We start from the raw sequence: 18,905 nt of genomic DNA on the forward strand, positions 1-18,905 counted from the left end.
ATGGTATATGTTTACTGCTATCATCACCTTACTGACAATGGTATATCTTTACTGCTACCATCACCTTACTGACAATGGTATATCTTTACTGCTACCATCACCTTACTGACAATGGTATATCGTTACTGCTACCATCACCTTACTGACAATGGTATATCTTTACTGCTACCATCACCTTACTGACAATGGTATATCTTTACTGCTACCATCACCTTACTGACAATGGAATATGTTTACTGCTACCATCACCTTACTGACAATGGTATATCTTTACTGCTAGCATCACCTTACTGACAATGGTATATGTTTACTGCTACCATCACCTTACTGACAATGGTATATCTTTACTGCTACCATCACCTTACTGACAATGGTATATGTTTACTGCTACCATCACCTTACTGACAATGGTATATGTTTGCTGCTAGCATCACCTTACTGACAATGGTATATGTTTACTGCAACCATCACCTTATTGACGTAGTATCTAAAGTGTTTGAATGAAGAAAGAAAGTATTGTCATAACCCTGCTGTTAAAGTTAATGATGAGTTGTCTCTAGATATCAATACCAGATCGGGCTGGGACCGGTATTCTGAACACTGTAGTACATCACTGTGTTACACTGTAATTAATTTTATATTAGAAACACTAAATATTCTAAAGCTAGAAATCTTCTTTCCAAAGTTCTCACACTTACCCCTTATTGAACTGACAATATTCCCCAACACGTCCATTGTTTATAAACATCCAGCCCTCTTGGTCAGCTTGGCCACTGTCGAAGTCCTCATACAGGGAGCCTGGGTTCATGGGCATTGTGCCAATGAACAGGTTGTCCACCGACCATGTCTCCTGCATCTCACCTGGAACACAGACAGTGAGTGAGTGAGAGAGTTTGGTTTAACGCCACTTTTAACAGTATTCCAGTTATATCACGGCTTATCAGCTTGATGTGGGAAGAAAGCCCGAAGTGATGCAGGTCTCAGACGTTTACCACTTCGGTGAAACCCACGAGCACAGGTATGGTACTGACAAACCTAGAAACATAATCGGGGCGAACCGGGAATCGAACCCACTATCATAGGTTTCTGGCGTGCCCAAGGGACACAAACTCTGCACAGCAATTGCGGCGCCTTAGACGACTGGGCCACCCGTGCCCCCGGAACACAGACAGCATCACATCAGGACGTACTGCAGTACATTACATAGCTCTCCTATTCCAAGAAATACCATGAACCACTTCATATAGGAAGTGACATCTCACGCAATAGTTGAAATCAACAACCAATCAAAAGGATTCTTATCTATGTAGGGATAGGTCTATATTCAAAATAGCATCATCTTCTGAACAAGCACTCGATATATATATTCGTTTCAGAAGAGTGTTTTGAATAATTGTTTAGCTGCAAAAATTGTACTTCTGTGCATGAAGAGTTTAAAGATGGGGGGTGGGGATGTGTGTGTCCTTATGCTTCAAGAGACTGTTATGGGTGATAATGTAGTCAAAAAATTCATCAGTTGATATGAAGGTCAAAAGTACACCATTATAGTCAAACGTTGTGTATAAAGTAATATTAATGTTACCCAGCTGAAATGAGCCCATGGTAAACCATGGTCTCCACGGTTTACCATCGAATACCATGGTATTACCATGGTATTCCATGCTAAACCATGCTAAACTGTGGTCACTTTTTTTTCTTACCATGGTACACCATGGTCATTTAAGACCATGGTCACCATAAACCATGGTAAACCATGGTCATTGAAGACTATACCATGGTAGACCATGGTCATTAAAGATATGACCATGGTCATATAAGACAGAGCCATGGATGACCATGGTCATATAGAAACTAACCATGGTAGACCATGGTCATTGAAGACTTTACCAAGATAGACCATGGTCATTGAAAACTTGACCATGGTTGACCATGCTCATCTCACACAAAGCCTGGAGGTGGACCATGGTCATTTTTTACATAGGCATGTTCAGCAAGCTTGTGCTTATTTCAAACTGTGATAAAAATTGCAAGTGACTGTTTCATAATTGTGCACTTCATGTATGAATAACATATAATGGGAACATTATATGAATGGCAATGCATAATTGTATCAAAAGACTTACATTTAGTCTATGAAATCTTATATTACACAACCCCTTTCGACTCTAGAATTAAACAAATAATTTTCCCGATGATGATTTCATGTGGAATAGAGCAGGCTAAAAAAAGAGCTGGCTTAGACTTGCTTTTCTATACATATCTAGATTGTTTTTCTTTTCATAAAAGAAATCTATTCAACAGTCATGGTGCAGGACTATTGTCTCAAATAACATTGGTAAGAACATGTAAGTCAGTGGCAGATGAAAGTTATTTTCACCAGAAATTAATATGTTGGCCTTAATGAAAATTCATTTACACATATTTTACATGGTCTTTGTCCTTGATACTTGTATTCTTTGTGCAAATTTAGAGTTGACTACCTCACTCACAATCACAGACATGTGAAAATTAAATGTGTTCTACTAAATGTTTTTTGTTGGGGAAACCATTTCGACAGAAACTCAGTGGATGGATAAAATAATGCTTCCAACTTTTGAAGCAAGTAATCTCAATTCAAACATATAGCCTTCCTTTCTATGAACTCCTGATTCATAGCATGTGTTATTAATATTTAATAATACAAATAGGTCCAGATTTAGATGAAATATAATGATACAGGGTTCACTTTGTTATATTGTTTTAATGAGCCACAAAATCTATATCCAATATGGAGTCATACATTAATAGGCAACAAAACACTAACTGGTAATATCAAATCACTGTTTAGTAAATAATATTAGCCTAAACTGAAGATATATGTACAGACATTATTCAGAGCTCCAGATAAGCTGCGTATCTGCGTGAAATACGCATCAGAAATGCAGAAATACACAGTAAAATATAATCAAAGCGTATCAAATACGCAACAACATTACAGATACGCTACAAAAATAAAACTTGTACGTATCATCAGAATATTGTGAAGTAACCCTGCGTATTCGATTAGCAAATCAGCAACTTATTTTTAAATTATAAACGGGCATTCCGTCAACCTTGCCAAACTCCACGATGACAGTTACATCATGATCATTTGCCATCACACTTTCTTGTGGAAGTATCGTGGTATTTTTGAGTCCTATAAAGCTCTCGAACCCACACGACACCAGTTTGCAGGGACTAGAGGAATAGTGTTTTTAAATATTTAACTTAAATACCCACATGTGTAAAAACTAGTGGGTAACAGAAATTTGAATACGCAGATAGAATTACTGATAATCAATGATTTTAAAATGCATGGGTAAAATACCCACAACACCAAAAGCTTATCTGGAGCTCTGCATTATTATAAGAGAATGTGTGTCACACTGATTTTATGAAATGATTGTCATAATTCCTATATTTCAAGAGCGAGATACATGAGTTCTTACACAAGTTACGTAAAATCCGTTTCAAATGCGAGTGTCTAAGAAAACCACCATTGGGAAATGATGTCACTCTAGAAAAAACATCATAGCTGAAGATTGTTGACATCATTCTATATATTTCACAAGAAAAAATTTGAAAGCCGTCAACAATGCCGTCCAATGATGTAAACAATACACTGATGCTCATGAAGTGATATTTTGCACTAGGGCTCTAAGAGTTCTATGAACTCTGTTATTTCTAACTCTGGGTAATAACTCTACTGAATAGTGCAACTTCTGCTCAGGGCTTTTAATCCTGCTACAAAACCAAATATATAAGTATATATATATATATACAGTTACAAAGGCCAACAATGCTTACTTCTGTCTTCAAAAATCATTAATAATTCCTATTGCAACAATTTTGTTTTTCATTTGAAAACTCCATGACCAATAATATTTGGCATCAATGCCACATAAGATACATGTTCAATGTTTATCAGGAATACCTTCTCCATGATGTCATCAACAGGAACAACTTGAATCACATCAGTGTCTTCAACTTGAATCAAATGGAAACCACATGAATCAAACAAATAGCAATTTGGTGCCAATGCCATTTTCTTGATAACAGCAAACACCATTTGGCTTGTAACATTGAGAATAAAGAACATTACTTTAACAATGTTGCCATTGTTACACCGAACAGCATAGCATACTCTTTTCTTCATTCGTGTATACTCTTGTGAGTAAAGCTTTTCTTGGTTTGCCATAACTCGCTGTAATTTCCTCAAACTTGAAAAGTCTGGGGCATTTGTGACACACAAAATCTCTCTATCTGTGCATGGTACGCTGGTCACAGGTTTTGGCTGTCCTGCTATATGGCAGTTCTTCATTTTCTTCAATCCTCTCCAACACTTGTTGTTTCCTGATTTCATACTGTGAATGAAATCTGACGTCTTTTCATCAACTCCCTCCAGATTGATGTTAGACATTTTCATTCTTAGTTCTTTCAGGCGGAGATATTGACAGGTAACATCTCCTGTGCCATGGACAGCTTTCAAAATGTCAGCATTCATGTCCTCAAATGGGAAACAACTCCATCCCCACAACGGTCCCCATTTCCTTACAAAGGTCACAAGATGAACACCAACATTGTGAACATTCAAGCCACAGCTACCTTCTCCATAGAGCTCTCCAAACTTGGAATAAAAATGGTCAAGCAATGTCTCAGCCCTGTCAAGATCGACCTCGCTAATCCTATCTCCAAGGAGAATGTGTATTCCCTCAGACAGATGAGCAAAGTGTTCCAAGTAAACAGTATCCAATATACCATTAAAGCATGGAATTGAATAAAAAAGCAACCATGCCTGGAGTTCCGTTGCTTTCAGATGGTTATAATTCTTTTCCAGGTCTCTTGGCAAGCGCTCCACATAATCTGGTGGGCAAATATTTTTCAATCTGTTGGCAATAGTTCTAATGTCTTTTCCTACAAAATATGGTTTACCATTGCTGGTTGGTGACAGCCACATGTACAACATCTTCTTGGTAACTCCCAAGAGGACTCCATGCATGTAATCGGGTACTACTCCAAGGACAACATCAAACCACGGCATAGATGACAGGCCTGTCATGCCACAAATACCTTTGAGACGATTGGTCTTTGTTGCTTGTGGTCCCTTGTGATATTTGATATCATCAGAGTTTCTACTGTCAGGTCTTTCAGAATAAGGTTTGTAGGGATAATGACGAGCATACCCTCTTCCTTGAGTCACAGTTTCCCCTTCTTCCTCACACGTACTGCATCCAAAGCTTCCATTGTGCATTGTCATATTTAAAACGTATGCTTTGGCTTGAAGATCCATTGTTGCAAGTAAAACTGCCATTTTCACAACAAAGGGATCACGAGCAGCTGAAAGCTGGATTGATATGCCATTCTCATACAAGTTACACATTTCTTCGCCAAATGCATACATGTATTGTTCAAATGGTGGATTACCTTTGCCTTGCCAAATTCCTGCTATCAGGATATTTTCCCTTGCAAATCTCTGAGATGGTGGCAATTCATTGACAGCCAAAAATATTGGCCATAGCTTCACCTTAGATGAGTTGTAGAGGGGAATTCCATCAGTATTAAATACTGTGCTTATATTGTGTGGATGTGCAAGGAACATGCCTTCTTCACAAAGTGCCCTGTAGCTTTCTCCATCAACTACATCAGTCAAATCAGCAGAGTTACTTGACTTAACGCTTTCAATTGCATCCCATACATCTTTCTTTTCCAGGAGATACTTCAACTGCATTTCTGTATCCCCCATTACAAACACATTTCTGGGTTCTCTGGTTGATCTAGTTTGAGATGAAAGTGGACCTCGATACCTATATCCTTGGCAGCCACCTATGGTACACTGATACACATCTGGATCCTCTGGAAATACATTACTGCATATGGAACAATAATGTTTAGATTTAATTTTAGAAATGTCACCATAAGCTAGTACATCATTCACTGTGAGTGTGTGAAACTTGGTTGATTGTGGACACAAAATTGACAACAAATTCATCAGAGCCTTTGCCTGGCATCCACTCACATTGAATCTGAGTAAATATGAAAGCATACACAATGTATTAATCTCTTGTGGAGAAAAGCTGGTTGATGTTGCTTGCTGAGAAACATGATCATCTGCAATAACTTCACAAGTTTCAGACTCAACATGGTCATCCTCCTCTTCATCACCACTGTTCTCATCTTCATCATCATCTGTGCTACTGCAACTACTAGGACTGCCACTTTGATCACAGTCACTGCTTGTATCTGCGGTTTCCAGGTCTTGCAAGTCCAATGGAATATTACCTTCAGCATTAGAGGAACTTGACGTTGATGCTTCACAGAAGGTGACACTTTCTGCTGTCTCATGCAGAGGGTCCGGCAATGAGGCTGCATCAGGTATGCAAGTTTCATGAGCCTTTGCAGAAGCTTGATGACGCATCACAGTGCGCTTTGGAATTGGCACTGTCGAATCAAATTCATATCTCCCATACACTCTCTTTAATGGACCTACAAACAAATTGTAGATGTTAGGATACATTAGGTCTTCAAGGGTACATGTAATCTGTATATATGTTATGTGACATACAATTAATCAGATGGAAAATGTTAATGTTCACCTACTGTGACTTAAAATCTACTATTTACTGTCACAGAGTTTTTGGCCACATTCTCAAGATTGAAAATCATGTTGGTAACAGATAGAGAAACTGTGTGTTTTCAGTGTAGGGCTAGGCTGCCTGTAGATTCATCAAAGCTACATTGGATTTGGATGTAGACGTGCATGCAAAACAATAAACACATCCGAGTATGATTAAATGTATTGTAATGATCAAGTCAGTTTCAATGCCCAGTTCTCTTAAGTGGGCTCCTACAGTAAGAATGGTAAACCTCATCTTTCTCAGAAACTCTTTGGAGGTAAACTAAAACCAGAGGGCACATCTGATACCTACTAACTTACTTTTCTTATGAACACAATTCAAATGTGTCAGAATGCGTTGCCTTCTTGATAGTGTCTTGCCACATATTTTGCAGGTGTACATTTCTCTGCCATTTATGGAAGTCACTGTGAAACAGTCTTCTTTGTGGGAAATCTCTGAAAAACATATATGAAATAAACAATAATTGAGACAACATTTTCTTAAAAATCATTTTTTTTTAAGTTTAATTATTTTTGTACATACTGTTGCAAGTTCTTTAAATCGTATTGTTAAATTATGGCAGACTTCATTTTGGTTGTACCAGCCTATTTTCAATTGCCCCAAAACGCACTCTACAAAACAGCATTACAGTCGTCCCACGCTGTAACAACCTTTACAATGACACGGACTCGTTTTGTGGTAAACAATGGTTCACAGAAATTTCATTATGTTTCCAACAAAGACACATCTTCATCGTTTAAAACATCACATAAAGAAATCGGCATTGATTATCAAGAAAACCTGTTGTTACAACATCTCGCCATAAAAAGTGTTCATTGTATATAAGTTATATTTGTAATCTAGATATTCTGTTATTAATGTCAGTCACATCTTCATTCGATATTGTTTACAATATTATTTTGGCGATTTGGTGTCTGAACGGAGATCGGAAGATGGCACAACGCACAGTTAGTCATCACTGTTTACAACAACCACGATCAGATTATCGCCATGGACGCCTTGGAACGAACATTGGTTGTCATAGAATGGATACTCATTTCATAACTGCCATGTTGGGACTCGGTAAAAGGCATATTTGTTGTAGTTTGACTATTACGTACATGTAAACATATTTAATTTTGCATGACCGCGGGAATCCTGAAAGGACTTGTCAAACTGTTCCATACGTAAAAAGTGTCAGGTAACATGTATATTCCCAAAGTGCCGCCCTATGACCCCGCTTTTTGTAATTAAAATACTATTTCGTCCCATAATTCCACAAAATCACTTAGTCACTTTATTGGGTATTCATCTTCATCACCGGTAGAAAAAACACGTGGGGAATGACTTCCGCTCGTAGCAACCGAAGTTATTATATGTCCTTTGCATTGCCCCTCAATCCTTTTGATAAATGAATATACAGGCGGGAGTCTTACAGACGTGTGTTCGGCTGATTTCCATATCCGTCTTAGTTTACGCGCCAAACACACATGGTAAACACCAAAACTGGCAGAATGACTGACAAAAATGTTACATTGCACTCACCGTTGTTATCCATCCTTTGCAAGCTCGTGTCCCGGGCAAAGATGTCTGTATTTCTCTTAACAACTCCTCTCTGGTTATTCAACATGTGAAATGTAGCAAAACAAGGCACAAGGTTTTACAGATTTCTTTCTTGCTGCCATCTTCTCCATTGTCCGTAGTCTTCCAACAAAAGAGCGGTGCCGCACGGAATACGATACGGGCATGCACGGTGCCAAGAAGCCTGGTTCTCTGGTTGTGCTGCGCTGGCGCTAAACTGACCAGCCAGTGACGGTTGTACGTACTCATACTTGCTAAAATCAGAGTATATGGTCTCTGCTAAAATATAGATGAAGTTTACAGTTTTGTAACAATAGCGGCTTGACACAAAATATTAACGCTGTTGAGAATGGTTTTGTGTGTCATTGTTCACGTATGTGACGACTTTCGTGTCTTGAAACAGCTCAAAAAATTTAACAATGGACGCATCAACAGTCGGTGTGAAAATTATCACAAAAAAATCTAACAACCGATTAACGTCAACATTTCTCTTTTTAATATATGTATTTTCCGCCGCGTTTGTCTCGTAGAGACCGCTATATTGTGCAGTCATTTCCTGTGTAGCGCCAGCGCAGCATACCCAGGGGACCAGGCTAGCGTCAAGGCCAATTTCGGTTGATGGTGACCAGTGCCTTGTATGGAAGCCCAAAAAGTCCGTCGTCGGTCTAGCTGTGAAAATTTACGTAGCTGTGCACTACTACACTTTAACTATCCGACACCTACTTCGGAGGTAGGTCGTTAATACACAGCTTTTTGGTTGTATACTCTCCAGGGAGCTGAGAATGACAAATCGATTGCACACTGATGTATTGACCGGGGTAATAATGATCGCTATATTAATAAACCAGAAGTTGTTTATCCATAAAGTTGTATGTTTTCTTACTTACTCACCAACTTCTAGAATTGTTGATAGGCATTTCTTAGAAGTTGACGGATGGCCAAGTAGAGAATGCTACTGCTAGAATGTCAATCAAACATTTCCAACAAAGTATGTAAAGTGGAACTGTTAATACACCCAAGACCCCACAATATTTGTTTTTATAACCATACTTACGTGTGTAAGCGACCATTATAGATATCGGACAGTAGATGCGGCGTAGTCCACATCTACGCTTTCGCAGGTGAGGCTGGTTATCAATTTTACGGCTTTGCTCAAAATAGAATGAACATTTCAACCCATTCGCCGGCCTGTAGAATATCTTCTCGCTAAGGAAACAATAACGATAAATGTCCATATTCACATCAAATTCCGTATTGTAGTATATCGGAAGGATTTCGAAGACCTTTTTCTTCCCATCTTTTAAAGTCTTCATGCAGGAAGCATTACAGACATGCAACCGTTGCACTTCGTACATAAAGAACTGTGAATAACGATGCCGTGAATGTTATTGGGCATACGGGCAACTGCATTGGAAAAATTAATTAATCGCCTTATCCTTTGAAAAGTACCACGGTCGTTAGATAATGTCGTATGGACAAGCAACATCCCACGTTTTCAGTGTACGATGACAACATCACTGAGCCTGGCCGCACAATTCATTAAATCGCATCTAACGACCGACAGGATCACCATGACCGTAGCGTAAACCACACAAATTATTGAAGGCTATACTGAATATTATTGAAGGTATTTCGATTATTCAAAATGTTATCTTAAATGTTCAAGAAACTAAAGTGACATTTTGAACTGATTCCAAATAATTTTCAAAATCATTCTTGAACAAACCAAATATGGCACATAACACATGTGATGGTCTTAATGGGCGTCCATACAAATAGTGACACGCAAGAAGCGCGAAACCTAACAAGTTTCATCCGCCATCTTCTTTCGGTACATGTACGTGTATTTCACAAGCTGATCTTCAAAATGAGTACAAAAGTATTTGCTCTGGTTGACTTCGATGACAATACAACGGTTGATGTGCCCTTGAGTTCGATTGTGTTCCCAAGGAAGGAATACCATTTGTACAAGGTTGGAGACACCGTGCGTTCAAAATGTCCTGGCTTCCAAGGCGAGTTTGGAGGGGAGATCGTGGCATTAAGCGGTAAGTCACTTTTCACGTTCACTAATTATTCCTTGTTGAATTATTGCAAAACATAGAAAACATCTTAGGGCCCTTTTTTAAAAAAACAACAACAAACAAAAACTACTTGATGACGTTTTGGTTTCAGCTCGTTTCAATAATATTGCACGAATGTTCATCGCCGCTAAGTTGATGTTGCCTAGTGCTTTCAGTTATCTGTTTCTGTAAGTCATTTGGTAAATATAGAATACTAAACGAGCTCACGTGTAATACCAATTTTATGAAACGAGTGAATAGTTCTGGTATCTGACGAGCGAAAGCGAGTCAGATACCACAACTATTCACGAGTTTCATAAAATTGTTTTCACACGGGAGCGAGTTTAGTATCTTATTTATTACTTGCCATTTATAACGTTTTTAGAATTATACTGTTGAATGTGAATATAGGCTGTCACGTACACGACATAATCCAATCCAGGTTAACAGAATGATACTTCAAACACGTCAAAAGTATGAATTTAATACCAACCAACGGCCCACCTTTACAATTCAGGCGTCCGTTCCACAAAACATTATCGTAGCGCTAAGGTTATGCAACTCTTACTTTAACTCTTACTTTAGACTAAAGACTTTCGTTGCGCTACAATACGGTCGCCTTGTGAAACGGGGCCATGCACCTCAAAGTTTACAATCACGTCACAATACCCCTGATGACGTAATTTGTGGAATTTTGTTGCAAGATCCCTCGGCGAAACGATGCCATGTGACGTCAGCCTAGCAACAAGGTTGCTGGGGTCATCGTGTGTGCATAAGCTCCCCCCAGTGATCTATCATCCCCACACGCAATGTCGTTGAATAAGACAAGGGATGTTGAGAGCTTTCAATATTTGTTCGTGAAACGTGTTCCGAGTACAGAAGCACGCGTTTTGGTATAACACAATGTGTAATACAGCTGTATATTTATTAAATGGGTGATCTCTTCACGGGCAAGTAATAAACTTGATAATCGAATGACACTGAGCTCACAAGGGAGCAATTGATGCGGTATAATTAACTTTGAATGATCACGTGATGCTTGAAGTAACTCTCCTTTCACTGACTTACATCCGGGTAACCTGGGTCGAAGGTTAGGCGTCCAAGATGGCGGACTCGATTGTTTTGCTTTTGAAATTATATAAATTCAAATCAATGTGGTTTCAGGTGCCATCAGTCAAATTGTAGGAGCTTTATAAAACAATAACGGAATATAACAATAATTATCCGCAAGTTTCCCGTGATTGACATCACCGCGTTTAATTGGTACGGAATTATGAAAATCTCCAAATGTAAATAAATTGGAATAGCCCTAACATGATATCGCATGTAAGCCGTACAACACAACGGGATCGATCATTGGGATGGGCAAGAGGGTGTTTGTGTGTCCTATGCAGACCAATGGATTGGTCGCAGATGATTTTATTTTCGTGTCGATGTGCGAATTTAATTTAATTATGCTATTTAATTTTGAGGGGGGATACGGGCGGAAGTTACCTGAATTACACAACTCTTATAATATTCTCAGTAGATCTAAAAGCAGACACTTCCGATACAAGAAATACTACAGTAAATATGTTCTATACAAGCTGACATGATCCTGTTACATTTGGGTTCCCATGAGGGGTTTCATTGGAACATTGTATATGCTGAGCATTTATTTTATAGTTATGGTTGTTTATATGTGGCATTTATCCTATACATTCAGATGACCGAAAATGGCTGAAGAGTGTGTCAAAAATTGGAACAAGACCAATTCCATCAAGAGGTAAAGACAAATCTATGTTTATCTTAAATTCATTTAAAAGTTCAGTTGAATTTAGTTAAATTTTGAATATGAAAACAGTTTCTGTGAAGAACAGTGGAGCCCATAGTTCTGTTGTTTCCCTGACTAGTGCTCAGCATTAGGGGATAAAAAAGGGACTGGTCATAAGTGGGGCCTCCATGTTTTACTATATCAGATTTACAGAGCTTCTTGAATAACAGTATTAGAGTGTCACTATTTCTAATTAAATTTAAATGTCTTTGCTGTTGATAGATGAAGCAACTCCAAAGCAGCAGAGTTCAAAACCTGTCAAACATGCAGAAGGTATGTGTAAACAGTCAAAATTTAATTTTTCCATGCATAGCGAATAATTTTGCGTTTGTTTCCTTAGAGATTGTTTGTGACAGTATGAACATTGTGGCACTTGGTCATGTTTACAACCATTTTCATAGGCCTCATCAAAGTAACATTTGACGGAAATTTGACACTTATGTTTAATTTGAAAACTTTGACTATTTCCTTCTACTTCTCCCATTGTCCATAGGGAAGGCTGCTGTTGCTTCATCGGAGCATAAGGGAGGCACCCAAATGAAACCAACAGGTAGGTACTTCCACACATCATGATGATCATAGATAATTCCTTGTAATACAATACAACTCATTACGCTGTAACTGTGCTGACAAAAAGTAAACTTGTTATTTTTCAATAATAATGTACAACCTGTTACTTTTGACTTTCCTCCTATATTCCGCTGTGATGTAATTGAAATAATGTATTATGTACTCATTCTCTCTTTACTACTCATTAAGCAATGCAGAAGAGACCTGCAGAGGCAGTACAGAATGAAATGGCAGTCAAGGCATTGAAGAAGTTTAGATTAATGAAGTAAGTGACATCAATTACCGCTCTTTATGAAACTAGTGTTTTGCTTACTGCAAAATGCCATGAACAAAAAAAAGGGTAAAAACACTGACAATGTTCTTTGATAATTCTTTTGTGTGAAAATATGTCTGAGTGTACAGTTAAAAATGTTCATTTTTGTTTTTATTCCATATGATTAAACTAGTTTTCATGCCAAAGGCAAGCAGATTGTTGCAGAAAAGTGCAGTTATAGACATAAATATGCAAAAGAAAATTTTAATTTGTTTATTCAACATGTATGATAATTTCTTCACAAGATTTAACACAGACAAGACAACGACAGAAGAAAACCCAGATGATCATGCCGTCCCAGCTATCCTAACTGAGACAACTAGTCCAGCAGCAGAAGATGCCATGCAATCCATGTAAGTTTCTATCACTGAAATATTTTTCAGCAAAAATTCTAAAGTGCTGCGGTCATGCTTAACTCTTTCAACACCGTAGGCCGGTTATCCGGCCAAGAAGCATCGAGTCCCCAGACACTGTTGGCCAGTTAACTGGCCAAGCCATAGTCACGTCAAAATGATATATATTTTTATGGACCTACCTGTAATATCATTCATTTATTAAATCTATCACATTTCACAATGTCTGAAATACATATTCCATTTCATTTTAACATTTTTTATCGATAAATTAAAAAATTATTCACTATTTCACCGCAATGTTATTGAAAATAAAATTCTCGGACACAAATTTCGACAATGGGTCCACATCGCACATGTCAAAGAGCAAAATAAAGACGTTCTAAACAAATCTTTAAATATATTATGCAAAGTAATAAATAAAATCAACAAAATTATATCTAAAAGTAATCAAACTTACATCTAAGTTATTATTTCGTATTCTTTTCGTGCGATCGCGTGTAATGTAAGTCAAATGACATCTCGGCTTTCGTCACCTTGAATTCTCGGCTCGGACACGATGTTTAATGCAAAAATATATGTGTTAAAAATCTTTGTCACAGCACGTAACCTAGCACGATACATTCACAAAGTTTTATATTTTTAATATATATCGTATATCGTGATTTCCTGCTTTAAATGTTCAGAATAACACGATTTAACAAAAATCTTTCGCCAACTTCTGAAATTTATCAAACACGAGCTTGGTACCACAGCTGTAATTTGATTGGCTGCATTAGGTCATGTGCTCAAAATTGACCAATCACAAAACTTGTAGCAGATTTCGGCAAGAAAGCATCATTAGAAACCAATTTTAATCCAATGAAATCGCTTGTTATAACTAAAAAAAAAAACCAGGCGATGTTACAAGCGTATAGATGAAGGAATAAGCTTTCTAGCGATGTATCATATGCCATTCTTCGACGAATGTGTTATTCATACGAAGCCTCGAAAACGGCAGTATTTCTTCATGTTGCTGAGCGGACAGCCGCTGTTATCGGGAAATGGGTGATGAGTGATGACAGAAACTTTTTATAAATTCTTTTTAAAATGATTTTCCAATTACGTAAACAATGAAAATAAAACAGAAATAGGTAAGTGGATTTTATGAAATCTTAAATTTGCCGAAAATCGTCAAGTTTTTGCTTCCTTGGTCCTTAATCTGGATGTTAACAACGTGTTAGCTTACATTTTTTATTTACAACGAACTTAATTAAGTTGTAAATGCATTATTTTAAATGATGTGAAAAACAACTTTCATATTTATTAACCATAGGATCAGACCTTTCAAATGGTGTATAACATGTAGTAGCAAATATATTTTACAAGCAGATATTTTCTTTGATAAATGTTGGCTTCATCTATCACACAAGAGTCTCTGGGAACTCGGTGTCCCAGCAGTAAACACTTCTGGTTGACTGGTGTTGAAAGAGTTAATCAACAGGTGACATGGTTATTTATGTGTGGTTGTGATGTATTTTGGCTGATTTATGCTGTCTGTTTAACTAAAGAACTAATCCTTGTCATTTGTCAACATGGAAATATGCTTATGCCTCCCAAACTATTTTGATGACCTTATATATAATATATGCAAATGATGAAGTGGAACTAAGTCTTTCTTTCTCTCTCTCTCTCTCTCCCCTCTACATAAGAAGACAAGACTTGGACATGATGCAAGGCCTCTCATCTCCAGGGATGGACCAGCCACAAGACCAGTAAGTTCCTTATATATCTAGCAGGTGATTTCTTATTTGTGAGAAAATTTCCACCGTTACTTTGGAATTTATGCAACTTAATGGTCACACTGAAATATTACCTTGTTGTAAGAGGCAACTAACAGGCTCGCTGACTTGGCTGATGCATGTCATCTATCCCAATTGCATGGATCGATGCTCATGTTTTCAATCACTGGATTGTCTGGTCCAGACTCGCTTATTTACAGACCGCCATCATATAGCTGGAATATTGCTGAGTGGGGCGTTAAACAACAAACAAAACCTGTAATGGACCACACACACTGATTATTAATGTGTCATGTATATTTGATAAGTGTCCAAAATAAATGGTCTTCTCTCTTTCACTGTATGGTCATGAAATACCATGAAGGAGGAGGCAGCTATTATTATTCTTTACCCTTTGCTATGAACTGCAAAGACAGTGGTTTATGTTTTCTTTTGTAGGTTTGTTACTCGTGCAGAGTTCGCTAAGCTCGTTGCAGATGTCAGGGAGCTGCAATTGACGGTTGCAAACATGAAGAAGAAGGCATCCGCCAAAAGACTGAATTTGTCACAAACTACATTGCAGCCCCTGTCATCACCAGCATCTCAACAGCAGCCTGTATCTCAGGAGTCTTCACTTGCATCTACCCTTCATCATGCCCCATCTCTTGAAACATCTCCTTCACCATCACCAATTCTGTATAACGGCCACACCATCGATCATCTCAGGGATTCTATTTCAATGTGTGATAAACTTTTACAAGCTACCAAAATAACATTATTTCAACTTTTTGACCACATCTACATATTAAACCACAGTGTTTCGGGCAAGGCCTCAAATTCTAAAACGGTCGCTAAACCCCCTTTTGATTCCAGGTTGTATGGGGCCCTTCTTTATGTTTTGAAAGCAAAATTCCCGTCAACTTCAGATTCAGATATAACGACTAAAATTCATACAGTTCAAAAGATGTTGAAAAAAAGAAATCTCTAAAGTTCCCAAAGTGATGATGGGTGTGTCCTTCATTAGAAATCATTCCATGTAGCGATTAGAATTGGTCCCCAGCAACATGGTACACTTAGAGGATCAAACTACAAACAAAGAAAATCATTAGTCATTGAAGTAACTGCCATTTATATCTCCTGAAAAGATAAATAAAGAGGAAATTAGATCCGAAATCTTGTTGTCTTGTCATTTTGGATGCAGGATCTGTAATGTCATGATTTTACATTTAAACTGATAATTGTATATGTTGCATGCCAGCTAGTTTTAGACATGATTTCAACATGTTTTATATTCACAGCATTTAGTTAATAAATGCTCAAATGTTTATTATTAGCCCACTTCACATGTGGGCTTCCAAATCATGGAATGCCATGGTTTACTGATGATGGTTGCAGGTCTAACAGTGTCACAGCAGAAATGGCCATGGTGAACCATGGTAGACCATGGTCTACCATGTCCGCGGTAATTGGCACCACAGAATTTGGTAGTAAATGGTCACTGACCATGGTAGACCACGGAATACCATGGTCTCTAGACCATGGTATACCATGTCCGCGGTAATTGGCACCACAGAATTTGGTCATGTAAATGGTGCACCATGGTAGACCATGGTGCACCATGGAACATTTGACCATGGTACACCATGGTTTATTTTGACCATGGTACACCATGGTGTATTTGACCATGGTATACCATGGTACACCATGCTGTGTTTGATCGTGGAAGACCATGGTCAAATATACCATGCTAATCCGTGGTGCCAATTACCGGCGGTGGTAGGCTATGGTGGACCATGGTCTGTGGACCATGGTATACCATGGTAAACCATTGTATACCATGGTATTTCCATTGTCATTTCAGCTGGGCACTAATACAGGTCAAAATATGAAACAAATTCATGCCATATGAAGGAGAGAACAATGTGTACTTGAGAATGTCAGTGCACAACATAAGGATAACAAACGTTAAAGGCTTACATTAATATATAAATATATAAATTTCATCCAATTTTGGAAAAAAGATGAGGCTTGAATGTTTTGTTGGATGACTCATATAGTGAACATCATCAAGTATAGAATAAGGGAACACTTTAGTGATTACTTTCATCTGTAGGTACTTGCGGACTTGACAGAAAGTTGTAAAAGATGACTATGAAATCTGACCTGCATTCTCCGGCTGCCAAAACCTAAACCTGGTTGCATTCATCTTGGCATCCATCGGAAGTGATATGGTGAAGTAACTGAAAGGTAGGAGGTTGAGACCACTGTAATATAGGCATTCAGAATATAATGTCCTCATGGAGACCAGGTCAGAATGTTAGATAAGCTCCCAAGCATCACGAGCCAACCGACAAGGGGATTATCCACTAGACCACAGAGGAGTGAGTGAGTGAGAGTGAGTGAGTGAGTGAGTGAGTGAGTGAGTGAGTGAGTGAGAGTGAGTGAGTGAGAGTGAGTGAGTGAGTGAGTGAGTGAGTGAGTGAGTGAGTGAGTGAGTGAGTGAGTGAGGGTGGGTGGGTGGGTGAGTGAGTGAGTGAGTGAGTGAGTGAGTGAGTGAGTGAGTGAGTGAGTGAGTGACTCAGTCAGTCAGTCAGTCAGTCAGTCAGTCAGTCAGTCAGCAATATTCCAGCTATATCAGTGGGTGAGTGAGTATGGTTTTACACAGCTTTTAGCAATATTCCTGCAATATCTCGGCGGGGGACACCAGAAATGTGCTTCACACATTGTACCCATGTCAGGAATTGAACCCAGGTCTTCGGCGTGATGAGCGAACGCTTTAACTACTACGCTACCCGACTGCCCCTCCAGCTATATCAAGGCGCCACAGCCTGTAATATAACAAGTCCTCACCAAGGACACCAATCACTGATAACATCAGCAACACTCTATGTGGTTAGTGTACAGTCACATAACACAGGCAAGTCAAAGAGCCTGACCACCCAAACCCAGGTATAGTAAGTTTTGGAATGTTTTGTTGGTTTGTTGTAAGTGGCGCACTCAGCTATAAGATGGCAGTCTGTAAATAATCAAGTCTGGACCAGACAATCCAATCATTGACATGATGAGCACTGGTCCACACAATTGGAATAGGATGACATGCATCAACCAAGTCAGTGAGCCTGATCAGCCGATCCCGTTAGTTGCTTCTCATGACAAGCATAGTCACCACTTAAACAAGCATGGGTTGCTGAAGACTATTCTAACCAGGATCTTCACAGGTTTATTGGAACATATTCTGTTACTGAATACCCACAGGGATAGTCAGGAGTGTTTGTGTATCTGTTGTTTATTTTCCCTACGGAGCAACATTTCAGTTGTATGACAGTGGTCTGTAAAAAATCAAATCTGGACCAGACAATACAGTGATTGATATTATGAGCAACAATCCACACCTTCAGGGTACGATAACCTGAAGAAAAAAACTTAATCAAAGTCTGGATAATTATTCCCAACTTGACAAAAACATTTTTTTGCCATTTCAAAAATAATTTTTAAAAAAGGTATCGTAGTTCTGAACAAGGCCAGGAGCATGATAACGAAGACTTCAAATTGGGAAGTTTAAATTTGTAAGAGACCTCATTACCTGACACCAGTTGTATTGCGGTAATGTAGTTCCTTCAGGAGTTTCCAGGTGATGCCACCATTGGTGGAATACTGTAGCAGAACACTGTGTGTCCTTGGCCAATCAAACGACTTGCCTTGGCAGCCATATTGGAAGTAGAATTCTGCAGTGGTGAGCATGGACGTATCAATATCTCTCGTTACAGCCATTCTCAGTTGACCCTGGAAGTAGAAACGTATATTCATATATGGGGGATTTATT

At 38.5% G+C, this 18,905-nt stretch overlaps 2 protein-coding genes across 4 annotated transcripts in view; one reads left to right on the forward strand and one right to left on the reverse strand.

Annotated features, from left to right (window-relative positions):
• LOC124135067 (reelin-like) overlaps positions 1–18,905 on the reverse strand; it is a 123,035-nt gene that overhangs the window by 34,666 nt on the left and 69,464 nt on the right. Inside the window, exons 34-36 of the mRNA XM_048396870.1 lie at positions 18,666–18,865; positions 17,246–17,322; positions 699–861 (exon numbers count right to left, since the gene is read on the reverse strand). Of these exons, the coding sequence (XP_048252827.1) occupies positions 699–861; positions 17,246–17,322; positions 18,666–18,865 (440 nt within the window). The remainder of the gene's footprint in view (positions 1–698; positions 862–17,245; positions 17,323–18,665; positions 18,866–18,905) is intronic.
• Positions 11,279–16,247, forward strand: LOC124123538. Of its 3 annotated transcripts, none has more exons than XM_046486722.2 (8): positions 11,279–11,708; positions 11,979–12,038; positions 12,309–12,359; positions 12,580–12,636; positions 12,846–12,921; positions 13,215–13,322; positions 15,017–15,076; positions 15,542–16,247. In XM_046486722.2, exons 1-8 carry the CDS (start codon positions 11,588–11,590, stop codon positions 16,068–16,070), a joined length of 1,062 nt encoding a protein of 353 aa, XP_046342678.2. In that variant the 5' UTR covers positions 11,279–11,587; the 3' UTR covers positions 16,071–16,247. The 3 variants fall into 3 exon arrangements, with proteins under 3 accessions (XP_046342678.2, XP_046342677.2, XP_048252828.1); XM_046486721.2 differs by having other exon boundaries at positions 11,280–11,708; positions 15,014–15,076; XM_048396871.1 differs by having other exon boundaries at positions 11,294–11,363; positions 15,014–15,076.

This window comes from Haliotis rufescens, unplaced genomic scaffold (assembly GCF_023055435.1).
Source record: "Haliotis rufescens isolate VD_foot unplaced genomic scaffold, xgHalRufe1.0.p SCAF_16, whole genome shotgun sequence".
Taxonomy (NCBI): domain Eukaryota; kingdom Metazoa; phylum Mollusca; class Gastropoda; order Lepetellida; family Haliotidae; genus Haliotis; species Haliotis rufescens.